Genomic DNA, 27,240 nt, shown 5'->3' with positions numbered 1-27,240 from the left:
GCAAAGGCACTTATATTTGAAAGTACTTCCCCCTTTACTTGTCTGCTGAGTCCTGAGAGAGGAATTCGGATTTATTTTTTCCAACTGTTGGTATCGCCATCTGCACCCAATGGAATGTTGGAAAATGTTCAGTTCTAAATGTTTCTGATTTGATCACCTATTGCAGAGTGAAATAGAATCTTGAAACTGAGACTGGCAGGTAAGCAAAGAGGGAACTGACTTTTCAGCTACTTAATTTTAAATTGGATTTGTGCATAATTCAACGCACTTACTCTTTTACTAATTTACTATCTTGAAACTTAGTAGCTAACCATTACCTGGATTTCTGAACACTGCTGTAAATCCTGCAGTTAGGAAAATCTCTCCAATATCATGTTTGATAATTTTGATATCCTGGAAGCTAAATTTGACTTCATAGTGGATTATAAACAATATTTAAAGCACAAGACTTTCACACCAATCAAATGCAACATTTATGCCTCTTCCTTTGTATGGGATATTTCAGTTGATTTAAATGTGAAACAATAGCATTTAACAAAGTCTAGCTTAAAGTTATAGGCAGAACTTTCGAAAATAGCTGTTTAAAATAAGCTTGTAGCATATAATGAAGGTTAAATATATATGAACCCTGAGACACCCTCTTAAAAACTCTTGTCCTTTCCATTTGGCAGTAATTGATTTTTAACTGAAATCCAGTGAGTGTCAAAGTTTGTTAGCTCAAAATATACTTGAGATATTCATGGTTTCCAAGAAAGCCAGTAGCCCATTACTAACACATAACCTTACTCCAACCTAATAATGGGTGCACATCCTATGAAGGAAAACGCCTTCAGTTAAAGGAAGCCAAATTCATCTTCAAGAGCATATTTTATGAAAAAATGCATAAGCATCCCCTATCTCAGCTAACTTTGTGCAGCTCTGGAAATAGTTTCCTTTGCTCCCTCTGCTGGTTTTATAGCAGTCAAGTACAATACAGCATGTCCTATATTGGCAGTGTCTACAAAAAGATCTTCATGAGTAGGGAATTTTTTTTTTTAAAAGCAAGTTTTCCAAAAATACCGGTTTAAGGGTATCTAGTTAGCACATTGGTGGTGCTTAACAGGTGATAATTTGGAAAATCCCTCCACTGTACCATAAAACTTTGAAAAGGATTCAAGTTTGGCCTACACGACTGACAAGTGTGCCTTACAGTGTAAAATGTGAACTACATTTACAGCCCTATGGCTTTAGTTTTTGAGGACTTAATACAGGTCTGACCAGACCAAATGTGAATGTGGATGCAGATAACTTAATTAAAAAGGTGCTTTACAGAGAAATAGATCAATTTTTTGAACTTGGATTAAACATGCGGACAACTTAATTCCTTCTCACTGAAATGTGTAAACAATGAAATGGAAATTGAATTAGATGCCCAAAGCACCATTTCTTAATATATTAGTCATGACTGAGTGGTGGGTTTTTATATAAACTTTGCAGTGCTTAAGAAATGGCTCAAATCTAATGTATGCCAGTGGCTTGTTTAGTTATGTTGCAACTACATTACTGTGCTTATCTTTTAATGCTGCCACTCTTTGGAAGATGAGGACAAGGAAGCTCCCGTACCCACTAGAAAAGGTCTGGTTGGATAAGCACCAGTATGATGAAGCGGAGAGGCTCCACTATGAAAGAGAAGCCACGTTGGCAGCCTCAGCCACTGAAAAGTGCCAAGAGGTGGAAGCAATGAACAGTGTTTGCCATGATGATCCTGTCGAGGGCGAATTGAAAGACATGAAAAGAGTGAAAAATGGGAAGAAGCAAAAGAAAAGGAAGCGCTCTCCAAAAACCAAGAGTTTGGTCTCCAAGGTAGATTTCGTCCTGACTGGTTTATTAGCTGATGGCGTGTGGTTTGACAAACCTTTCTTCGATCATGCTGAAAACATGTTCAGAAAGAAACTTGCCGATGACCTGACCCAGAAGGCCCCTGAAACTGAACTGGCGGCTGAGCAGCCAGCATTAGTGTCCTGGTCAGAAGAAGCTGTCCCAGGTGTTCATAAGCCAAGGAAGAACCTAGCAGCCTTGCACTGCACCCATGCCAGTCTGATTGCTTGTCACCATGTCATCCAGGATGTCTGGGTCAACAAGTTCAACTTTGATGAGGCAGAGAAGGTGTTTGTTGAAAGGTCTCAATCTTTTGTTCATCCACACTTCCTAGATCTTCCATCGGTACGATGGAACAGTGACTATGGTGATGTTGATCAAAGAACTCCAGATGAAGGGTATATAACAGCTCTATCTACTCCTGCAACCCCTGCTACACCATGCCTGTCAACAGATGTTGTGGTTCCTTCTGGTGCCTCTTTCGTTACCAGTTTGCCCAGTCCTGCACACCAGACAATAAATGGCAAGCCTCCGATATTGAGCTTGCAGGCATTGATTTCGGAGGTGTGGCTGGAGAAACCTATTTATGATGATGCTGAGAAATGCTTCTACGAGAACATGACTGATGGGCATCCTCCAGGGAAGGTGAGGCCACAAGAGCGCAGCCGTCCAGAAGCCTCAAAGAGCAGCCGAAAGGACAAGAAGGGCCGCAGTCCCGGGAAACGAATGAATTCCCGACCTGTGGAGTTCACCACCAACCCTTCCCTTCCTAAAGATGCCGAGCACCCTCCGCCTACCTGGTATTTCCTGCACAAGGACAGTGAGCATTTGTGGCTTAGTAAACCCACATACGACAGTGCTGAATCACGATACTATGCATCTGAGGCCCTGAAAATGTCGAGCAGACAAGATAATGCAAGGGTTCCAGAAGTCACGCTAGCAAAACCATCTCGACCGGCTTCTCGTGCCACAAGCCTGCCTGCATCAGAAACTAAGTAGGAAAAGCTTATTCTGGGGTAACACTCAAACTCGGAAAATTGATGGTTCAGGATTGAGCTGTAATAATTGGCATATGTAGAAGGCAATGTGGGTCTGTAGTGCCAAACACAACACTGGCGCTATAGACATAACCTCCAGTCATTGAGCCAAAGGTCCTGTTTAACCTTAATCAGGCTTCACTTTACCAGCAGGGTTTTTGAAGAGGGCCCTCTTTTTTTTTTTTTTTTTAAGGTAGCTCACCGTTATGATGAGTTGTAATTAATCCTCAAACACCCCTAGGAGGTCGGTAGTTAAGTTATTGTCATTTTATAGCTGGAGCCAGACAAGTTCGATAACTTGCTCAAGATCACACAGAACTGAAGTCAAAGGAGGAGGGGTTAGAACTCTTGACTTGGGAGTTCTGATTCCCAGTCCTGTGCTCAGGCCACCCATTTCTTGCACAGAGCCTTTAATCCCAAGGTGCTTTACCAGTAGAAAGGTGGAGGGGATGACCGGATCGTCTAAACATTGCTCTGGGGGTGGTACAGACCACTTAGCCCCTCATCATTCTGAGGTTCATAAACTGAGTTTTAGGCAGGTTTAGCAGTAGCTTTTTTTTGGATTAGACCTTTAGAATGGATATCGTGTTTGCGGTGCATGAGTATTAAAGATCCCATTGCATTCTTCACAAGAGAAGGAATTTGTTCCGGTGGCTTTGACCAACATTTTCCTAGAGGTTGCTGTATGTAGGCTTTCCACTGGCTTTCCCTGAGAAATGGATGTTTTTTTGTGTCACTGTATATATTCCGTTTGTAGAGGAGCTTTGGGATCCTTCAGGATGAAAGATGCCATTTGACTGTAAAATAGGCCCAAAGTTTCAATCTGGAGACCACAGGTGCTTCCTCTGAACAGTTGAGGGAAGGTAATCTGATAAGCCATTTTGTCTAAAAATGGGTGTTTAATCTGGGCATGTAAGGGAAGGTGAACTAGATTATAACAAATCCAATGAACAAACATTGGAGCTGGGAGAGGAGATGCATTTTTAAAATGTAGAAAATATCCATAGTTATCGGCCCTGCGATTAGTCTAATTAGAACAGTCTAATTTTGTTTAAAGGCTGGAAATCTTTGAAAGCTGCCTGTCTTGGGTGAGTACAGAACAGCATTTTTGTTCCACTGTACATGAAACAGTGCAGTTTGTATTTTGATTTTACATAATTGCATTCTACTTGCTGAACCCAAAACTTCTCTAACGTTCAGAGGCCATATTACCTTCTGAGCTGTAGCTCTTCAGTGGATTTGTTTAAAGGCCAGTACTTAAGTGCTCTTTTGTAGCCCAGCAATAAATAAATAAATAATTTTCACAGAGACTAGATCTTCCTTTCTCCCCCTTTGAGGAGACACTTGTGACCCTTGAGTTTGAATAGCATTCTCTGTGGCCAGATGGAGTAAGAATCTGTACCACACTCTCTCCCCATGAAATGAAGATTGCATCAGTACAAAATGTACAGTGTGATTGATATGGCCTGTGCATAATTAGGATTGTGTGTGATAAACTGGCTGCATGTACCCTTGTGTATATGGACAGCATTTCTGGCAGTCTCTTGCAGGAATGATGTGAACATTGGGAAGGGGTTACAGAATTTGGAGATGGTTTTGTAGCAGTTTCTCTTGATCCTTCTCTGCTTTTCTGAATGGGTCGGTGTTGATACTGAGATGTTTTTTACAACCGGATAGTACAAAGCATTACTTAGTTAACCAGTGTTGAGATCTGGAGGTGTTTTTTTGGAGGATTTGTAGGGCTTGCAAAGGTCTAGGCTGATTCTTGAAGTTATGGTCCTTGCCTTAGGGCATTTGAGTGGTGTAAACTTTTCCTAAAAGATCTTTAAATGTCCTTTACATAAGCTGATATTCCTTAGTTGCTATGTTCCTGCTTACACTTCTCACAACAGGGCCTTGTAATTGCTTCATTGAGATGCTCCTTTCTTGTCTCTTCTTACCCCCTCAAACTGACCTTTTGTCCTAGGCTCCTGTACTGTGCCCTTGCTTTGAAATAACTGTATGTCCTCCATGTTAGGTTCTTGTAATAGTCCCATCCCGCAATACACCATGAAGTTAAATAGCCTTGGGAGCTGTTTAACTGCATGCCCATGTTAAGTTAGCCCCTTTGCCTCTGAATTCATTGTTACCACATACGAAGTAGTAGGTTGGCCTACTTTCATAGCCATTTTAGAACCCCTGTGCATTTTAGAACATCCTCCTTATCCCCCCACATGGGCAGAATCTCGTGATTTCTGACTAGCACAATGGGAAGGATCTCTCCCCAACGGTGTAATAGTTTACTTTCTAAATGACTGCAGGGTCTTCTGAAAGTACACCCCTGCAGGTCCATCTTCCACTCCTCCGTATGCCATCTTCTGAAATACTTTTTTTGTGGTTCTTGATTTGAAAGGAGACACTCTTCTAGTACTTTTGTTTTGTTTGTTTGTCATGCCACGTACTATTATGGAGTTATCCAGGAGGACTGGGTAATCTCGTTCTGCAGCACACTCAGTGATGCATTGCCCATCTACTCCTGGGGGCATTCTGTGCCCCAAAAATGAAAAAAATATGCACATAATATTTTAAAATTCTACAAATTTTATTTGTCAAAATAACACTGTACATAATCAGGCCACTTTCAATTATTTTGGTCATTTATATCAAAATACCTGTCAGCAAGCATATGTATAACAATATGGACACTCCCAAAAATTTCCCCAGGAGTAGAGAGTTAAAGAAATCCCTATGACAACCCAGTTCCTGTTTCTCTGCCCCCTTCCCCCCGCACACACTCAGAACCCAGCCGGGGGGGCCAGACACCCATAACCCCTCCCCCCTTGCCCAGACACCCCTCCCCCACCAAAACCCAGGGATCCAAAGGGAGAAACAGCCTGATGCTTGATCCCAGGCTTGCATGGAGTTTCCTGCGTGCCACCCTCTTCTTCCCTCAGAGCAGGCTGGGAACTGCAGCTGCCAGGAACCCTCTAGCTTCCTCCCCCAGTGGTGTCTTCTATGTGCAAGCTGGGCTCTGCTGAATCTAGTGGTGACTAGCAGCACTGCAGCCCATTTCTGTGGTCGAATAGCAATTCTGCGTGCACAGTGTTAATTTCTGAAAAATTCTGCATTGCGCAGTGGCGCAGAATTCCCCCAGAAGTAAAGATAGCTTGGTTGGAGCAGCACAGTTCTGATTCAGGTGTGGGCAGGGCTGAAATCTGTTTAAGATAGTATGCAATAGAACTGTGTGCTCAACTTGCTCCCCATTACTGTTTGAACACTGCTTCCTAACATAGTTGTAATGTGAGTAAAACACTGTGTCCTCCACTCTGTGTTGAGCTAAAAGCTATGTTAAGGAGTTTAGTGCTATTAGTTACTAAGGTTGGCTAGGCATATTAAAAAAAAAAAAAAAGTCTCTGTACATGAGCCAAAACAGGTGCGATTCTGTCCATTTTTTAAACCATTGTATTAATTGACTTGTGTGGATTGTTAAGTGTCTGACATTTTGATCTATATATCCTGGTGGAGCTGGCATTTATACAGGGGAAGATGCAGACTGTCCAACATGTACAGCCCCCGCTTCATGCTGTGTTGCTAAATGCAGGTCAGATCAGGCAGACAGGTGGATGGATGATTAGAATGCCTTGCTTTCTTAATAGGATCCCATTTACTTAAAGCTTTTCACCAGAGTGGAAGGAAGATAAAGGGCAGAAAGCTACAATGCAGTTCTGTGGGGGAGGAAGGAGGGAAATAAGTGTTCTTGCTGATGAACCTGATACAGGCAGCTAACCTTAAATATTCCTAGGTGCTCATATTGTCTCTTCCTATTTGCAGAAAAATGGCAGCTGATTTTCTTATGCATGAGAAGATCTGGTTTGATAAATTCAAGTATGACGATGCTGAGAAGAGATACTATGAACAGATGAATGGGCCAGTTGCCAGTCCTTCATGCCAACAGGTAATGCATATCCTCAAGTAGTAAGGAAGTAGTTTTTGCAGTGTGCTAGAGTCTAAGGGTCTCCCAGTACTGATAGCAGGTGAAAGAATGATCCTTCCCACCTGTATGTATTTGTTAAGGTCTGTTACAAATTGGTCTCCAGACTAGGAGAATTAGTAAGATATCCTCTCTTGGAGACTCAGGTCCTGTCACCAAATTCCCTGTTTGGTTTTCAAAATGTTTTGTCCTGTGGACCACAAATAATTGCTTCAAACCCCTCCAGTGTTCCACAGGCTATAGTGTGAGAACCACAGTGTTCAAAATACAGGGTGTAGCTGAAGCTGATTTGCCCATGTACAAGATGAGATTCAACTTTGTGAATAGGGTGAAATAGAAATGGGGGAAAACCTGGGTTATAGTTTGCAAGAATTGGTCTTTTCTTAATCCTTCAGGTTACTTGTGCCCTACCTGTGGCAGGGCCACAAATAGGGTCTGTGACCTATCAGCGAGCAATTTTATATCCCATTCACAAGATCTGCGAACAAATGTTGAGGTAATATGGGAGGATGGGAAGTTATGCTAAGGACTGACCTACATGAACTATTACGATATCTAGCAATTTCCTATTTTTCCAGGGAGCCAGTGTTCAGGAGTGTACAAGTTGCTTTTTTGCCAGGCACATCCTAGAGACCGAGTGCATGACGGGAGTATAGTGGTGCTAACACTCCAGAGAGATTGTGACCCACATTCCCTTTCTGGCTTCCCTGTAATGTTAACAGGAGGCCGCAGGGAAGGCTGTATATATTACTTGTCTGCACCAGAGCAGTGGAGGCTATGGTGGGGGAAGAGCAGGGAAAGCAAACGCCAGTTCCAACATAAAGTACTCAGGGTGGCTCACACTTACATTCCTGAGGTATCTGCACCCCCACAACTGGAGTAAGATTGTAGGGAGCAGTGATGCTCCCATCCTAAAATGTAAAGGATGGTTAACTGCATATGCATTTAATTCCATAGAAAGCAGCTTGAAATCTTACATGACTGTTTTGCAAGTGGCAGGGCCGAGCTTTTAAACAACGGTCAATGCTTTAGTAGCTTTTAGGCATGTTCTGCTGAATTTCTGCTGGCTATGCTACCATAGCGGTAGCACAAAGCTCTGTACAACATTTATTTGAAGGGCAGATGTTCCTACTGTAGGTCTACAAAAATTGGAAGTTGTAAGTAAAACATTAAAGCAGATTCTAAAGCACAACTGTGCTCTGTGTAGTAAAAAGGGGAATAATTAGAATATCACATGACACACACAACTTTCAGTGAAGAAGGTAATTTTACCTGCCAGATGTGGCCTGAAACCCAACTGACTGAAACTTAGAGTTGTTTATTACAACACTCCCTTCCTAGTAAGGTTTAGGAGTCTTCAGTAAACTTTTTTTTAATTTGCATCAAATTTGGAAGTGCCATGCTAGTGTGGGATTATTTGGGGCTGATTTGGTGCCCAGTGTGAAATGAATTTTGGTGCTCAGTCCAGTTTCCAGTGGACAGGAGTCTGTCACAGAAACCACAGCTATAATTGGTGCCCTTGTTGGTAGTCTCAGAGAGCCAAGGAGTACTTGGACCCTGGAAACTGAACTCTCGCCCCAGGAGGTGTGGACCCTCCCGTTTGGGGATGTGGCACATAAATGTGGAAAAGCTAGGGCTGCCACAGCCTGGACCACACCCACTCTTGGAATAGAAGACTTCTCACCAGCATGAAATTCACACAGTCTTTTAAGGAAATTAGCTACCTAACCAGAGCTCCAAGGGCACACTAAAGTGATCCTGATAACCTGCCTGAGTGATGGCTATGCCAACCTGTCACGGGACCAGAGTGGGGAGAAGCAAAATATTGAGGTCTCAAAACTCTGCAACTGGACACTGTTCTGGAGGCGTAGCATGATGTGACCAATACTAAGCTGCAGTCCTTGCACTCCATGCCTCCAGCTGATGCTTCTTGAAAAGCTGCCTCCAATACTCACTTAATCATTGCTAAAAAAAAATCCAATCTTCCCCATCTTAGCTGCCCACAGCAATTTCTCATGTCTCATTTTACAAAACATCTTGGTTCTTTCTGCGCTGTTTGCAGGAGAACGGAGCCAGCACGATCCTACGCGACATTGCCAGAGCCAGGGAGAATATCCAGAAATCGCTGGCCGGAGTGAGTACCCAAGCTCTCTCACCAGCTGGCTACCTGCAGTCCATTTTTAGCTATGGCGCATCTCACAGATCTCTTCCACTATGACTGATTCCATAGATTGTGTGGCTTCTTATTTTAAGTTAGAGGAGATTGACAAGGTGTGCAGTGCTGTGTACCACCAGACTAGCTCCATTTTATCAAGAACACCCTCTATTACCAGAAATGCATGCTGTGTAACTGCTTACCTTAGTACAATGGCTTTAAAATTACAGGCTAATTGCACTGGGGCTAAAATTCAGTGGGGTCTTCAAAGAGCTATGCATTTCTTTCTTTTCTCCCAGCGGAATGTTTGAGTTGGTTCCAATGATCTTTAGCTAACGTAACCAATTTAACCATAGTTAAAATACCCCTGCTGAGCAGCACAGGGATAGCACGTATCTGTCAGCAGGGGCATGTTTGTACACTGGGGTACACTGAACTACCACCTTCTCTTTCCTGTTGGCTTTCAGTTAGGGTATGTGCAAAGAAATGGCATCTTCCATCTACTGTTTCTAGGGTACTCAGGTTGGCTACTAGTTTTAACGCTGAACACTACTATAATAGATTGCTACTACCTCCTGCTGGAGCATTTTTTGCTGCTGCTACATCATCAGTTTGTCACAAAGCTGGCTGTATAATCATGGTGATCGTTCAGAGAGGAATTTTGATCCCATATTAAGAGGTGTTGTGCTGACTTATCGCGAGGAGGAGGGATAGTGACCAGGTTCTAATCCAAGATATGCCTCCTGTTTTCTCATCTGTAAAATGGAGGTGATAGTGTCAACTACTCACAGGAAGGTCGTGAGGCCAAATCAATATTTGTAAAACATTGAGCTCCTCAGATGGAAGATGCTTAACAAGTGCAAAATTAGAACTATTAGGTGTCTGGCCCTATGTACTGATGGCCCAGTAATTCCTCCTGAGGAAGGAACCTAGCTATTGACTTGGAATGCAAAATATGCCTGTTACAAGATGATTAGTGACCCAAATATCTTGGGTAGGTAAACAGGAATGAATGGAACTTCTTTTCCCTTGGTCCTCTCCTTGGGCCTGCTGTTTTTGTGGTCAAGTTCAGCTGTATAGTTCTGTGTTAGAATAACTGAGATCACTTGCAGGGGTAAAGCCGCTCAGCACAGAATTGGTCACTTGGAATTTGATGCGAGGACAGCAGGCAAACTGGGAGAAAAAACAAGAGAAAAGGATGAGATTTGCTTTCTAAATTGTTCCTGAAAGTATTTTATAAGTTTTGGAAGTGAAGAGGGGAAACAACGGACGTTTTAAAAACCTACTCAGGAGGGTAGTGCTGGGAGTCAATTGTTTGACCATTGATTGAAAGGCTGCTGCTGACTGCTTTTCTTGTGATGCTGCAATTGCTAACGGCATGGGCAAGGTGGGAAATCTGCATTGAAATAACCTGCAAATTTATAATCTTCCGTAATCTGCTTGGGTTTTCAATATAAATCTAAGATGGAAGACTTGAATAAGGTCTAAACATCCTGGACTATGGAGAGTTCAGCCAACAATCAAAGACAAGCTTTGAAAGCTTTTCAGATAGTAATAGAAAATGGAGTGGACTTTGAAGTTGCTTCCTAATGGAGATCAGGCTCAACGTTGATTGTCAATCCTTTTTTTCTCTTTCCCTCCGTGCCCCCAGCTCGTAATAAGAACGAGGGCCTGGTGAGAGTGGGCAGGGAGAGGAGGGAGAATCTTGAATCCAAATTTGCCTGACAAATGGAGCTTGCAACTCTGTTCGGAAGGCAGGTTCTCTGTTTGGTGAATGTCCTCTGGTTTCCCAGAGGGCAACCTCAGCCTGATGAACTTCACTCGTGCTGGAATGGGAGTCCTGTTACAGAAGGCTATTTTATCTAATTGAGGCTTGGATGGGAGGGCGTAGAGGCATCTAGGGTTGGGGCAGCCAAGCACTGTAGCCTCAGAGGTGGGGGAGTCAGGGCAAGAGGGCTAGTGAAGCCAAGGCAGCATCAGAACAAAAGTCTTCTATGAAGATAGTGTTGTGGTCTCGGTGGCAAAGAAGCCAAATAACTTGTTTGTATATTGACTTTCTCATATGCTGGGGCTTTCTGTAGTCTCAAGTCCTGTGTTGAAATTTCAACATGTTTGAGGTTTTTGAGTGTGAGAGATTCTAGGGACCTTACAATCCAGGCATCTGAAGAAGTGGGTTTTCTACCCACGAAAGCCCACGCCCAAATAAATCTGCCAGTCTTCAAGGTGCCACCGGACTCCCCGTTGTTTCAACAAAAGTGAGTAGGCAGAAAGTGCTATCAAATGCAGTTAATCTCTGGGAGGATTCCCAAAGGGATGGATTTTAAATCTCAGAATTGTGCAGTGGAGACTCTAAATGTGAAATACATGTAGGACACCAGATTGATCTCAATTAATTATCGTGCTTGAATTTGCAGTTAACTGCTTGAAGTGGGAAAACTCATTGCAGCCTTAACTAGGTAGCTGTTAAGGTGGCTTCATAATAACATAGCAAACCCACAACCATTGTGTCACCCTCGAGATATGTGCACTGCTTACCCAAGCACATGCATGGTATTAATGACCTCTCCGTCCCTCCTTGTTCATGATCTCTTGTTGATCTTGCCTTATATTGGCCTTGTTAGCTCTTTGTGGCAGACACTGCAATCTTAATTTTTCTTGTAAAGCACCATGTGCATCTGTAGTGCAACATAATAAATAATTGCTAGCATCATCTGTGCTGGTGCACAGGTAGGCAGTAAGCGCGGTTGGCTTCTGCTCTTAGACGTGCGGGAAGAGAGACAGGTCTGAAATGTCAAATTCCCTAGCTTTCCGTTTCTAAAGGATCCATATAAATTATGGACAGTAACAATACAAGCACCAAAAGTATCTGTACAGAATAGCATAAGTGTGTTACTTTTGCTTTATAGCCTGATACATGGATTTTGTTCTCAGACCTCACAAAACAAACTGGTTTACACTAAATCTGTAGAATGACTTTGGAGGCCTGTTGGTTTTTGTGCTTAATATCCAGGATTTTGGTGGTGGGAAAGAGAGTCCAAGTATGGGAACTTCAGCTTGATAACCTGAAGATCGAGAGAACTGTTCTCTGGCTCTGGGTAGAGATGGGAAGATGGAAGAATTTCATTTTTCTAGCTCTTTCCTGGTTGCATTTCATGCATCTATTGCAAATAGCAATACTGCAGTTTGACAGTCAGTATCTAGAAATGTATAAATATTGTGCAGTGGAAGGAATCTGAGGTAGTGGTTTGCATCTCCCAAAAAGAGATTTAAAAACAAAAAAAGATGCCAGAAACATTTATTTGCACATACCTTTCATTCTGCTTTGCATGGACAAGTCTGCATTTATAATCCCTCATTTCAGCCCATCTGTTTGATACTAACACTTTCTTATGTACCTTTAATTTGTACACAAAGAACAGCCTTACAGCTGGAACGCATTGAATCATCAACATCGTGTGTAAAATCAAAGGATTTTTTATTTATTTTGTGATGTGACTATAAAGTATATTGGAAGTCCAGAGACTAATGGAGGCTTTGGTGCACTTGCCGTGCCAATGTGGGAGGTTGTATACATGTTCCCAGTATTCACACGTGCCCGGGGGATCAGTGACCGCTAGTGTCTTCAAATACACTCTGTTTTGCAAACCCTATTTGCCAAAGAGACAATGGAGGGGGCTTTATTATTTGTATTACAGTGGTGTCTAGAGGGCCGAATGAGATCAGGACAACTATGGGCTAAACAGTCTACAGACGTACAGTATGATGCAATCCCAGCCCTGAACAACTTTGTCTAAATAGTCAAGACAAAGGTGTTGGAGTTCTCAGTTTTACAGATGGGAAACTGAGGCACAGAGGTGAAGCAACTTGCCCGAGGGGACACAGGAATCCTGCCAGAGCAGGGAATTGAACCCAGAGTCTGTCCATACTGTAACCACAAAATCATTGTTTGTAGTTAAGACATTGGACTAGGACTTAAAAGTTCTGGGTTCTATTCCCTGCTCTCCCTCAGACTTAGGCAAGTCACTTAACCTCTCTGTACGTGCATTCCCCATCTGTAAAATGGGATTACTTAACACCCTCTTTTGAGGTAGGATGAGGATGCATTTTAGAAATGTTTGACGTATCCAGCTAATAGTGTTGAGTGTTGTAGGCAACTCTATACAGCTGGAATAGGCTGCTCTGACGTGTGTGTAAGCCTGACTCTGTTCTTGCAGGCCAAAAACATGATCAAACCTTCCAGAGCATCTGCTCTGACATAGTAGTAAATTAAGAAGACCACCTGGGTGTTAATGTGCATGAGGGTTTACCCCTAAATGGGTTGGGACTGCCTTCTTGGAAACTGTAGGAAAAAGCATGCACATTAAGTTCAATGACATCTGTTTATAAACCTGCTTATAAGACCTAACATGCTGTTAATTAATTAGATGGTGATCCACTGGGGAAGTGGATATCCTTTCTCCACCCCCACCCAAAAAAAAAAAGTGGACGTGTTTTGTTTACAGTTGTGGGGGTTGGGTCAGCTCCCTACACTAGTGTGATCAAAATTTCTTCACTCTGGGTTGGGCTGGGCTCATATAAAGTGAACCTACAGTTCTGGATTTTAAACTATCCCAATTTCCTTTCTTCTCTGCTAATTGGTGCTCCTTTATCTGATTTGAAGTGTGTTTACAGAGACAGAATTTTAGACCCCTCCCAATCCATTCCCATAATTCATCCCCCCTCAATTTTTAATGAATTATTAGGTATCTCCGAATAATATCTGGAAGCAAAATGCATATAGTGTAACTGCTGTCTAGGCCTTCCCCATCTAATTCCCCTTGATCACAACTTTTTTCACTCTTACTGTACTCAGGTTAGTGTAGTGATAACTGTTCGTAAGCGGTCAGTTTTGTGTTGCATTGAAGACAGGCAGGGTAGATTCCTGTATTATGTATGTTCTTCTCAGCGTGATACTGAGTGGGTCATTTGTTGTGAGATCCACAGTGCTGTTTTGGAAAGGAAGATCTAAGTTTCTGTGTATTCTGCCATGTATGCATTTGCATTCTGTTTCCATTGCATTTCGATTCTGCAGCTGCTTGAGGCTAGAAAGAAAGTTCTGCACTGCCCCTGCATTTTGTAACACAGGGATGTCTTCTTCAGCTTGGTGCTAGGTTTATCATTTTAAACTCTTAATTACAAAAGTATATTCTACTACAAATATCTGTAAGCTGGAAAGGGTCAGATGGTTGAGGCCTGTGGTAAAGCTACAGGACTAGGTTCTACATTCCTCGCTTCATAACTAGGGAAAACTCTCATTAATTTTTTACATGCCTACTTGAGGCTTCTCCAGGCAGGCTGAGATTTCTGCCTTGTGGGATTTTACTAGGCAGACTGCTGTGCTGCTCTTAGCACTCTTAATTCAATGTACTGTTAAAGCTAAACATTTAACCCCATTGAAATCAGGAACTGAAAACTAAGAGTCCCATACAAAAGATATCCACGTTTGTAAATATTACAGATAACATGGTCAAGTGACCAAGTCAGTGATGCTGTGGGAACCTTAATCTTTGAATGTCTAGTTTTTTTGCATTTGAATTCTCATCCTTAATAGAATCCATTAGTTTGTTTTTGCCAAGAGGAAATCCAATGCAATCTTTTAATCAAAAGTAAGAGGGAAAACACTTGACTGCACATAGGAATAAATGTACTTGACCTTGCGTCTCTGAAAACCTGGAACGTCCCCGTTTTCAGAGCCTGTCCATCAGTCTTTCTGCTCCTGATCTTTGTAACCCTGCAGCGTCTATATTGGCGCTTTTCAGTGCTAAAACTTTTATCGCTCAGAGGGGTGTTTTTTCACACCCCTGAACAACAAAAGTTTTAGAGCTGAAAGTGGCAGTCTAGAGACTGCCTAAAATGTTAAATCCTCATCCTTGCCTAATCTTTGTTTTCTTGTGCCTGTGACATGGGTGGAGGGGAAGAAAATGGGTTTAAATAGTATATGGAAGAGACTCCAGTTCCTTATTCACTCATTTAATTAAACCAGCTATATTTTGTTCTCAGACCTGTTGGTGTAAATAGAGCAGAAAGAGTTCTAACTGCTGACGGTTTCAATGTGTTTTAGCCTTGCAAACCTCGTGGTTTACTGAGCTGGGATAGCAGTGGCCTTGTAAAGTGAGTCTGTACAAGGAAATGACCTGGTGCTCACTCTGGTTGTCCTGTGTTTGCTAGCAGTTAGTTTTCAACACCAATTTGGGAAGGTGGGAGGAAGCCATTGCTGATTTTTGTCATGTGAGCTATTTGCTTAGTGTAGACGCTGCTGCTTTATTCTCTGTAGGAGAGAAATGAGTGTGGTCTACTGGATTTTGCTTCTGGCTAAGAGCTAGGAACTCCTGAGTTAATTCTGACTGCCACTGATTCAGTCTGACTTTAAGGAAGTTAGTTAATTTATCTGGGTATGTCTATATGGCATTCAGGAGGTGTGATTTCAGTACATATAAGCGTATCTGAGCTAGCTTGCTAAAAATGGCAGTGCTACAGGCTAGCTGTCAGAGTATAATCCCACCTGGGACCCAGGGTACGTACTCAGGCGGCTAGCCCATGCTGCCGTGCTTTCACTGCTGTTCTTCATGAGCAAGCATGTGTATGCCTGCATATGCTTCAGTCATGCCTTCTGATTGCTGTGTTGATGTATCCCCTGTGTCTTGGTTTCCCGTCTGTAAAATGGGGATACTTACCTGTCATACCAGAGTGCTAAGAGTTAATTAGTTGATTTTTACAATGCTTTGACAATAAAAAATGCCACATAATATAATGATATTTAGCACTTATATAGTGCACTGTCTTTTATTATTTTGCAGATAGGGAAATTGGCCCAAATCACACTGCAAGTCAAGGTCAGGGCTGGTGATAGAATCCAGACCTCTTGATTCTTAGTCCTGTCACCAAGCGATTGTACCCTCCTGGGAAGTACTAGGCTGTGTAACTAGAAGTTGGCAATATTAATACCTGGCATATAAACTGCATTTTATCCCAGCAGTTCAAGCCAAGGCTGACTAGGAAGCTTTAATATAGTGCTGTTTTCCTCCCCATCCACTTGACTCTTAGCAGGTCGGTGTTTTTGGATGTGGATTCTGTGAAGATATGGCTCACTGTCCTGATGAAGCTGAATGGTTTTCCTGCATGCATATGTGATGCCTGTATTTGAATGCCCCACCCTAGCATGAGTGAAGTGCTTACATTCTTTTTCATATTATACTTGTCCTGAATCCCCAAACCTTTCACCCTTTCCAGCGCAAGACCATTCTGGATAGCCCCCAAGAAGCCCCACCTGCCCAATCCAAGAGAAAGTCAGGTCGCCTGACTGTAAGTCCTGTTGGGGATGGGGGACAGCTAACAAGTGGTTGTCTGTCTTTTGTGAATAAACTGGAGGAAGAAACAGCCCCGTTTGGACAAAAACTTCATGCTGAAGTGTATGGGCCCCAGGCGATTTGATGAATTCTTGCAATGCATTTGCCACCAATTCTATGCTGTCCTTAGGCAGACTGTCAGTATTCAGAGTTAAAATATAGGTCTTAATGTAAATAATAGGTATAGCTCCATATATTCTATTATATCATATCTCATAGAACTGGAAGGGACCTTGAAAGGTCATCGAGTCCAGCCCCCTGCCTTCACTAGCAGGACCAAGTACTGATTTTGCCCCAGCTCCCTAAGTGGCCCCCTCAAGGATTGAATTCACAATCCTGGGTTTAGCAGGCCAATGCTCAAACCACTGAGCTATCCCTGCCCCCTCTTAAGGACTCAATAGGTAGCCCTCCCACCTCTGAGCTAAAGGCCCTGGATTGCAGATCTGCACCTATATGTCAGCACCCGTGCCTATCACGAGTGGTTTGCCCTTTGGATGAGACTTGAGTTTTTGGCATCTTGTGCCACCTGGAAGCCACACTCCAGGGGTCCAGGAGCGGGGGGTTTCTTCTAAGATCTGCCCGTTAACCCAAAGCCTTGTGTCAGAACAGTAATCTTTAGCTGAGGCCTGAATCTGGTGTTCTCCAAAGTGTGCTCCTCTTATAGCTGGAAGGGGTTGTATGAAAGATAGACGATGCTCTTTTCTTCCTGCTCCCTTCACAGCAGTCCCAGCCTTTACTGACCCTCACCAAGCTTGGGAGCCAACCTATAGCCGGGCAGCCACAAGACTGGTTTGTGTAACTTGGGGGGGGGGGGAAACAATCTGCAGGAGTATCCCTGGTGTCCTGGACACAAGACCATGGGGAGCTAATGCAGAGCAGAACACATAGTTCTCATGTTACCTGAACCCCGGGACACTATCTAATTCACTGCAGAAAATATAAGAATGGCCATACTAGGTCAGACCAATGGTCCGTCTAGGCCAATATCCTGTCTTCCGCCAGTGGCCAATGACAGATGCTTTAAAGGGAATGAACAGAGCGGGGACACTCATCGGGTGACCCATCTCCTGTGGTCCAGTCCCAGCATCTGGCAGTCAAGAGGCTTAGGGATCCCCAGAGCATGGGATTGCATCCCTGACCATTTTGGCTAATAGCCATTGATGGACCTATCCTCCATGAATTTATCTAGTTCTTTTTTGAACCCGGTTATGGTTTTGGCCTTCACCGCATCCCTTGGCAACGAGTTCCACTTGCTAATTGTGTATTGTATGAAGAAGTATTTCCTTTTGTTTATTTTAAACCTACTGCCTATTAATTTCATTGGGTGATCCCTGGTTCTTGTTCTACATGAAGGAGTAAATACTTCCTTATTCACTGTCTCCACACCATTCATGATTTTATAGACCTGTGTCATACCCCCCTCACTTGTCTCTTTTCCAAGCTGAACAGTCCCAGTTAGAAGTGTTCCACAGCCTTAATTATTTTTCTCGCCCTTCTCTGTGCCTTTTCTATTTCTAATGCATCTTGTTTGAGATGTGGCGACCAGAACTGCACACAGTATTCAAGGTGCGGATGTACCATGATTTATGTAGTGGCATTATGATATTTACCGTCTTCCTATCTGTCCCTTTCCTACTGGAACCGACATACTGTTTGCTTTTTTGACAGCCCCTGCACATTGAGCGGATGTTTTCAGAGAACTATCCGCAGTGACTCAAAGATCCCTTTCTTGAGTGGTAACAGCAAATTTAGACCTCATCATTTTGTGTATATAGCTGGGATTTTGTTTCCCAATGTGCATTACTTTGCATTTATCAACATTGAATTTCATCTGCCATTTTGTCGCCCAGTCACGCAGTTTTGTGAGATCCCTTTGTAGCTCTTTGCAATCTGCTTTGGACTTAACTATCTTGAGTAATTTTGTGTCATCGGCAAACTGTTTACCCCTTTTCCAGATCATTATGAATGTTGAACAGCACCGATCCCAGTACAGATCCTTGGTGGACACCACTATTTACTTCTCTCCATTCTGAAAACTCACCATTTATTCCTACCCTTTGTTTCCTATCTTTTAACCAGTTAGTGATTCATGAGAGAATGGTCTCTTTATGCTATGAATGCTTAGTTTGCTTAAGAGCCTTTGGTGAGGGACCTTGTCAAAGGCTTTGTGAAAGTCCAAGTACACTATATCTACGGGATCATCCTTGTCCACATATTTGTTGACCCCCTCAAAGAATTCTAGTAGATTGAGGCAGGATTTCCCTTTACAAAAGCCATGTTGACTTTCCCAACAAATCCTGTTCATGTATGTGTCTGATAATTCTGTTCTTTACTATAGTTTCAACCAGTTTGCCTGGTACTGAAGTTAGGCTTATTGGCCTGCAATTGTCAGGATTACCTCTGGAGCCTTTTTTAAAAATCGGCATCACGTTAGCAGTCCTCCAGTCATCTGGTACAGAAGCAGATTTAGGCGATAGGTTATGTACCACAGTTCTGCAGTTTCATATTTGAATTCCTTCAGAATCCTTGGATGAATCCCATCTGATCCTAGTGACCAGTTACTGTTTAATTTGTCAGTTTGTGCCAAAACTTCCTCTGTTGACACCTGAATCTGGGAAAGTTTTCAGATTTATCATCTAAAAAGAATGGCTCAGGTATGGGACTCTCCCTCACATCCTCTGCAATGAAGACGATGCAAATAATTAATTTAACTTCTCCACAATGGCCTTGTCTTCCTTTAGTGCTCCTTTAGCCCCTCGATCGTCCAGTGGCCCTACTGGTTGTTTGGCAGGCTTCCTGCTTCTGAAAAAAATTGTTTGCTGTTAGTCTCTTGCTAGTTCTATGTTCTTATGTTCTATTCCTACCTTTGCCACTGATTTACTGAATGACCTCAGCTAAGTCACTTCAGCCATCTGTACCTCAGTTTCCTTGTCTGTAATTTGAAGCTCTTTACCTCCTTAGCAGGGGTGTTAGTGTAAGTAATGTTTGTAAATTTTTTGAGGTGCACTAGAGAAGCTTTGGAAGATGCTAGAGATGCAAATATTAAGGTAGCCCACAGTTTGGGACTGTAGAAATGTGGTGTTCTTCTGAACCTGCCAGCTCCACCAGAAATTCTGTCAGTGGCACATGAATTACATTCTGATTTTTGTGTTTAAGATTTGCTTTAAAAGGCTTGCGATCAAAAGGGCTCTTTCCTAGCTAGCCTGTAAAATCTCTTCTTTTTCCCAGTGTTGTCTCTGCCTTCCTGCTTTAGAGAGGCAGCATGTCTGTCTTAGTCTGAGAACTGAGTGAACAGGCTAGTTTTTCATCTTGGTTTCCCTTGTTGCAGAGTGCAAGCACGACCTCTTCTGCTGGGCCTGGTGGTGACCAAAATGAGCTCGTCACCAGAATAGCTAACCTGGAGGTGGAGAACCAAAATCTCCACAGTGGTAAGTGAGAAATCTCTGGCAAGAAAACACATTGGACTTGGCAGCTAGTGGCAGGCACATCTTGCTGACCACTCAGTGTAACGTCGTGAAGTCCTGTGAATTGTGTGTATTTTGTTGGTGGTTTTGTTAACGTTGGAGCGAGGATTTCTCTCGAGTTGGGATAGATGCAGTTTGCTTGGTAGCCTGCCTAGAGTGAAAGCAAACTCATCCTGACCTGACCAAAGAATAATTGCTGCATCTTCTGCCATGTGTTGAACCAGTAAGATGAGAGAGTTCTTTCTCCCTTTTCTAGTTGTTGCAGATCTTCAGCTGGCCATCTCCAAGCTGGAAACTCGCCTGAACACACTAGAAAAATCCTCCACCTCTCACCATCCCTCAGCAACGCCGCCAACCCAGGTAATCAACTCCTCAAGGTGCCAAGTCCGTTTAGAATACTTCATGCCATCTACTAAGGAGAAAAGCGATCTCTGCACGAGTGTTAGCCAAGGCCTCCCCAGCAGAGCCTTCTAGAGCTGCTCTTTCTTCCTCATCTCAGCCCAAGTGCAGATGCCGAGCACGGATTCTCCTGCTTCAGGCCCAGTGAAGAGGATATGTGATGGGCCAGATCCTCAGCTGGGACAAATCTGCAGAGGTCCACCAAAATCTGATGCTAAGCCAGTAATTAACACTTGAGTGTAAATGGGCACACACTAAGTAAACTAAGCGTCTTGGTACCTATTAGGTATATAGCAAGGAGAGACCTATACAGATGGACAGACTTGGGGACCTATTGGTTCTCACAAGCCTTGTGAGAATCTTTGCCTCGAGTAGGAAAAAGTAATATCTCTGGGAGCTGAGTATCCTGTACCCGTTGCATCTTGCCCCAGTTTGGAGGCTGCATTGGAGACCTTTAATGGAACTAACTTTTGCCCCTGTGTATTGTATTCTGTAAATACTTGTACAGTAACTCCTCACTTAAAGTTGTCCAGATTAACGTTGTTTTGTTGCTGATCAATTAGGGAACATGCTCATTTAAAGTTGTGTAATGCTCCCTTCTGACGTTGTTTGGCAGCCGCCTGCTTTGTCCACTGCTTGCAGGAAGAGCAGCCCGTTGCAGCTAGCTGGTGGGGGCTTGGAACTAGGGTGGACCGGCAGCCCCCCTGTCAGCTCCCCACTCCCCTAAGTTCCCTGTGCAGCAGCTGCCCAGCAGGCTAGCAATTGCAGCTGTCCCTCCCCCCACTGCCATATGCTGCTCCTGCCCTCTGCCTTGGAGCTGCTCCCCGAGACTCCTGCTTGCTGTGCGGGGGGGGAGGGAAGGAAGAGGGGGGCTAATGTCAGGGTGTTCCCCTCCCCCCCTGCTCCTGCACCCCACTTACCCCATCTTCCACAGAGCAGGGGACACACACCAGGGCTCAGGATGGAGGGAACTTGCAGCAGCTGCGGTCTCAGAATTAACAAGGCCGAGTACTTAAAGGGGAAATGCGCATATCTCCCTCCATTCCTGCTGCCTTGTGTAGAGAGAGAGTTAACCCTTGAGGGCTCAGCCAATTGCTAGTTCATCATTTATCAGTAAGGGAAATATCCCACCCTCTGACTCCTCCACCTCAACCCAGCTTCACAATCATCATCACAGTGTACCAGTATTAAACCCTCGGCTGGACTGTGCCAGATGACTGTGGTTCGTGGAGCTGTTTCGTTGCTGTGAAACTGCCCTGCAGCCTGAGCCCCATGAGCCAGAGTCGGCTGCACAGGCCAGCCACAGGTTTTTCTTGGCTGCATAGACATACCCTTAAAGTGCCTTCCAGGAGGGCAGTGAGATTAACCTACATAACGTGGTTCATTCCTCTCTTCCCTCCCTTGCCCACAGGAAGAATTGTTTGTGCGCTGGAGCAATTTGTTTTGGGGGTTATTTTTAAGTGTACATGTTGCTATGCTGCTTAGAGAAGGCAACCTGCGGACATGTGCCTGGCACTTAGGCTCTTTTAGATATGCTGGGCCCAGGCCATTGAGTGCCTTGAATATAAGCACCAAGCTCCTGGCTGCATGACTTTGAGCTCTTGCCTTTGGATGGTGGCATAGTCTAGTTTTGGCAAGTCAGGTCCTAACTGTGACAAGGGGTGGAGTTTGCTGCTTTGTTTTACACTTTGGATTTATTTTCTCCTTCTTTTGCCCATTGCTTCCATGAAGCATGTCACCCCAATGAAGAAGGTGGAATCACCTGCTGCTCCCCCAAAGAAAGTGGAACTCCCTTCTGCTCCACCTGCAAAGAAAGTAGGACCATCTGAGGCTGACGACGAAGATGAGGATGACGACATTGACCTATTTGGCAGTGGGGATGAAGAGGAAGACCAGGAGGCTGCCAAAGTTCGGGAAGAGCGACTACGCCAGTATGCGGAGAAGAAGTCTAAAAAGCCTGGCCTCGTTGCCAAGTCTTCCATCCTTCTGGATGTCAAGCCTGTAAGCAGCTTAAGCTATTCCTTACACAACAACTGTTTTGGCTCTGAAGCGGGGTGCCTGTCCTGAGATTGATTGTAACATTGCAGGAGTGTGTGGGTTACATCTAACTTGCAGACTGCAGCTGCCCTGTGTAGATGATCTGGTGCATAAATTACAGAACCTATCAGCATGCAGTTGTTTGGATCGGCATTGAGCATTGCATGATGGGATCTGTGAGCTGTTCTGCTCCATATTAAAGATGGCAGTTGCAGATGTGCTGTGGGCTGCAGTTTGATCACCCCTGGTTTGGAAGATCTTTCTTCTCTTGGGGCTTATTCACGTGGTCAGTTAGAGCGTAGGAAGCTGGGGTGTAAATCTGTATCTCTCTATCCTGCTGCGCGCTATCTGGGCAGGTGGGCCCTGCTACCACGCACTAAAAGTTCCATAGTGCGCTTGGACATACTGCTGTTTCAGTCTGTGTGTGTGGCAGGCTAGAGTGTTTGTACGTTCACACCTTGGCTTGCCATGCATGATGTCTCTGTGTGGAAAAGCCCTTGAAAAAACTTGCACCTGTTAGAGCACAAATATAGGGAATAAAAGCCTGAAATACAAGCACAGATTAATGATCAGTAAAGCACAAACTCTCTCAAGAGGACAATGAAACGGAAGTGTATAGGATTACCCAACACTTTGGGCTAACTAGATAAGTGCTAAGTAGTAGTTTTACCAACTATCAAGGGCTTAGAGTTAGTTCTTGAAGCTGAGACCCTGAGATGGAAGAAGTGACACATCATTCCAAGAACACTTCCCCTTAGGTATGCAGAATCCAGACCTTCTGCAGTAACTTGGGCTCGCTTCATGCAGAGTCAAACTGAGAGATGATTCCTCTGGGAAAGGCTCCTTTCATCAAAGAAAGGACTCGTTAACAGAGACTGATGGCAAAACTAGGTGGGAAGAGCTGAATACTGGCGTATCACTGACTAGCGCATTGTCTAGCAAATTGGCAGGAACAAGTAGAATTCATGATTTTGTCAGTCTTGTTCTCTGCTGAGCACAGAAGAGTTCCATCTCGCATCTCCTCGCTGCTTTCCTGATCGCAGCCCTATATGGTAGTGTGTTAAACCCCTTGTTGCTGATTTACGTATGGAATTGGAATACATACCACATTGATCCTGTTGAGGATTGCAGAGTCCTCAGTCCTGACAGATAGTCCCACAGCCTAATGCTAATGTAGGTAAACCTTCTAAGGTCCCTTTTTGTGCTTTGTTAGTGGGATGATGAAACTGACATGGCAAAGATGGAGGAGTGCGTCCGGTCCATTCAGATGGATGGCCTGGTTTGGGGAGCCTCCAAGTTGGTTCCAGTGGGCTATGGTATTAAGAAGCTCCAGATCCAGTGCGTAGTGGAGGATGACAAGATTGGAACAGACATACTGGAGGAGGAGATCACCAAGTTTGAAGACTACGTAAGTCCTCCCCTTGTGCCTTGCAGTGCTTTCAAACACCTGGGCCCTTAAACCCACACCCCAGATTTTGATCCACTTCATGTGTTTGCAGCCTACAGTATATTCAGATTCTGCATCATCTAAACTTTCAAGGGTGGGAGGGGACTTGAGTTTTTAGTCCCCATGTTTGTGGAGATAACCTTATAACCATGAAGAGTATAAGGATGCTGTTCCAGAGCCTGCAGACAGCCTGAAGCAATAGCTTTGAGGTGTGAACCGCCCTTGTACTCATTGGGGTGCCTAGTTCTTGGTGCTTCAGGGACAGCAGTTCACTATCTTGTTGCTGATTGTTTTAGCGGCTGAGATGGGACATGGATGTGGGGTGGAGTGAAGTCTACAGCAGAGGTGGAATTGGGACTTATTGTGTGGGGAAGAGAGGAGACCCACAAGGATGGGGACAAGGAGAGAAACAGAGCAGAAATAGTGGCAATCCTGAAGGCTAGTTTTTTCCCACTGAGTGGTTCTGAAGGTGACAAGGCGCATTGACAAATATTAACATAGTTAATTTACTACATAAAGGCTATCTCCTCCCTTTAATCTGTGCAAACTAACCTTTCACATCAGTGGGAAGTTGCTGTGGATTCAGGAAAGCACATGCAGTCCTAAACTATATCTTGGCCCACAGACCATAATTAAAAATGGAACTTCTCCCCTTTCTATAGGGTGAGTCTGAAACCAGTTTTAATTTGTAAGCTCTTTGGGGTGGGAACTTTTTCTTGCCGTTTGTACAAGCCCCAGCACAATGGGGCTCTGATCCTAAAAAAAAAAAAAAAAAAAAATCATAATAATAATGGAGATATCCTATCTCCTAGAACGGGAAGGGACCTTGAAAGGTCATCGAGTCCAGCCCCCTGCCTTCATTAGCAGGACCAAGTACTGATTTTGCCCCAGATCCCTAAGTGGCCCCCTCAAGGATTGAACTCACAACCCTGGGTTTAGCAGGCCAATGCTCAAACCACTGAGCTATCCCTCCTGATTGCCATTACTAGTTATATAAGCTCCCAATCTTAAAATATGACCATTCGCAGGACTAATTGTTGACTTATAAAAAATGGTCTTTTAATAAAGGATTGTGCTTTATAAACTTTGGGATGGTTAGGGCAAACGTCTTCTGTCAAGAGACCACCCCAGTAAGTGTGCTTTCTGTACATCTTAAATCTCTGGAACGTATTTTCTGATCTTTAACAGCATTTCTTGTTCTATTTCAGGTGCAGAGTGTCGACATAGCGGCTTTCAACAAGATCTAAGAGCTAACGTTTATCCTTTCTGGAACTGTAACTAATAAAAAGGTCAAGATTTTGAGTGCAGATGGTGTGGGGTGTCTTTCCTTGGAATGTGTGCCAGTTGCACAGGGGATCAGAAGGTGGTAGCCAACATCCCAGGAGTCTCTTGTGCATATTGCTTACAAAACTGCAAAATAGGGGAAAGCCAACTATCATCCCAATGTCGTTGACAAGCTGGTATGACAAGGGGTCCTATAAAATAGCCCAGAGTGAATAGCCACAAATATATCCTACTTGGCTGTATTTTATGCTTCCACTTCACCCAAGCAGGGGTTAGGACCCCATTGTTTCCCTTAGTCTTAAACCGAGTGTACAAACATTAGGTTACAATGTCAGACTCGTAATTTGTATCTTCCTGAAGAATCTGGATTTATAACTGTTAAATTTCATTGTGCTGAGCCTTGGCCATGAAATAGTGAAGAGATTTTAGGGTTTCATTTATTTAGAGCTGCTAAAAACGGCTCTAAATTCAGAAGTGTTGCTGGCTTGTTAAGTAACTTTAAAAAGTAGCTGCCTTTATTCACATTAGCTGCTTTAATCATGTTTTTAAAAAAATCAAATGATCTTTAACATGAAACTGTCCTTTGAATTTGCCTGCCACCTGCAGGGGTCAGGAAGGCACACCTCCCCTTATCTCCTTCCTCTGAAGCATCAGGGATGGCCACAGCTGGAGATGGGACACTGGGCAGGGAGGGCCTGGGCTCTGAGGTGGCAGTGAGTACTCTCTCCCCTGAAATACAGCTGACTGGTTCTTGCTCACATGCTCCTGTGGGCTTTGGTCTAGTTTCAGTTGTTGTGGTTAGTGTGTAGATGCTGAGTGGTGTTGGTGGCCTATGAGATACCGGAGATCAGACTAGATGACCTAGACCAATGATCCCTTCTGGCATTACACTCCGAGTATGACTCTAATTGGACTGTGTGTGACAGGAGCATAGACTCAGGTATCTGGGGGCTGACTCTTAGTGTCTGTATTCACACTCTGATATTGCTTTCAGTCACCAAACTGTATCATAGGATCTCTATGGATAGTAATTCCATGCTTGAAGAATAAGAATATAGCAGTAGGGATATACTACCGACCACCTAACCAGGATGGTGATAGTGACTGAAATGATCAGGGAGATTAGAGAGGCTGTTAAAATAAAAAGCTCACTAATGGGGGATTTCAACTATCCCCATATTGACTGGGTACATGTCACCATTGGAAAACATAATCCCAACTATACATATAAAATGATGGGGTCTAAATTTGCTGTTACCACTCAAGAAAGATCTTGGAGTCATTGTGGATAGTTCTCTGAAAACATCCACTTAATTTGCAGCGGCAGTCAAAAAAAGTGAACAGAATGTTGGGAATCATTAAGAAAGGGATAGATAATAAGACAGAAAAGATGATATTGCCTCTATATAAATCCATGGTACACCCACATCTTGAATACTGTGTGCAGATGTGGTCACCCCATCTCAAAAAAGATATATTGGAATTGTAAAAGGTTCAGAAAAGGGCAACAAAAATGATTAGGGGTATAGAATGGCTTCTGTATGAGGAGAGATTAATAAAACTGGGACTTTGCAGCTTGGAAAAGAGACGACTAAGGAGGGATATGATTGAAGTCTATAAAATCATGACTGGTGTGGAGAAAGTTAAATAAGGAATTGTTATTTACTTCTCATAACACAAGAACGGGGTCACCCAATGAAATTAATAGGCAGCAGGTTTAAAACAAACAAAAGGAAGTATTTCTTCACACAATGCACAGTCAATCTGTGGAACTCTTTGCCAGAGGATGTTGTGAAGGCCAAGACTATAACAGGGCTCAAAAAAGAACTAGATAAAATTCATGGAGGATAGGTCCATCAATGGCTATTAGCCAGGATGGGCAGGGATGGTGTCCCTAGCCTCTGTTTGCCAGAAGCTGGGAATGGGTGACAGGGGATGGATCACTTGACGATTATCTGTTCTGTTCATTCCCTCTGGGACACCTGGCATTGGCCACTGTCGGAAGACAGGATACCATGCTAGATGGACCTTTGGTCTGACCCAGTATAGCCGTTCTTATTGAGAAGTAATGTTATCAATTGAAATAGTTAGCCTAACCTAGAAGCAGTGCTGCTATATTAAGAAAAACTCCTCTTAAAAGACTTCTCTTGGGACTTCCTCATAATTCCTATGCAATTAACTTACCCCTGCGTCCATACTAGGCTA

General features: G+C 43.6%; 1 protein-coding gene across 4 annotated transcripts in view; it reads left to right on the top strand.

Moving 5' to 3' along the window:
• EEF1D (eukaryotic translation elongation factor 1 delta) overlaps positions 1-25,058 on the top strand; it is a 30,985-nt gene extending 5,927 nt beyond the window's left edge. The window contains exons 3-10 of one of the 4 annotated variants that reach the window (XM_024216649.3): positions 6,705-6,828; positions 8,927-8,998; positions 16,289-16,360; positions 19,733-19,832; positions 20,125-20,228; positions 21,999-22,268; positions 23,518-23,712; positions 24,960-25,058. In XM_024216649.3, the coding sequence (XP_024072417.2) occupies positions 6,705-6,828; positions 8,927-8,998; positions 16,289-16,360; positions 19,733-19,832; positions 20,125-20,228; positions 21,999-22,268; positions 23,518-23,712; positions 24,960-24,998 (976 nt within the window). In that variant the 3' untranslated portion in view covers positions 24,999-25,058. The remainder of the gene's footprint in view (positions 1-6,704; positions 6,829-8,926; positions 8,999-16,288; positions 16,361-19,732; positions 19,833-20,124; positions 20,229-21,998; positions 22,269-23,517; positions 23,713-24,959) is intronic. The other 3 variants (XM_029913890.1, XM_029913888.1, XM_029913892.1) reach the window with 3 other exon arrangements.
• Positions 25,059-27,240: the final 2,182 nt, after the last annotated feature.

This window comes from Terrapene carolina, unplaced genomic scaffold (assembly GCF_002925995.2).
Source record: "Terrapene carolina triunguis isolate 2854851 unplaced genomic scaffold, T_m_triunguis-2.0 Scaffold58, whole genome shotgun sequence".
NCBI lineage: Eukaryota > Metazoa > Chordata > Testudines > Emydidae > Terrapene > Terrapene triunguis.
Note: the sequence above shows the minus strand (reverse complement) of the source record. Positions and strands in the feature narration are given on the sequence as shown.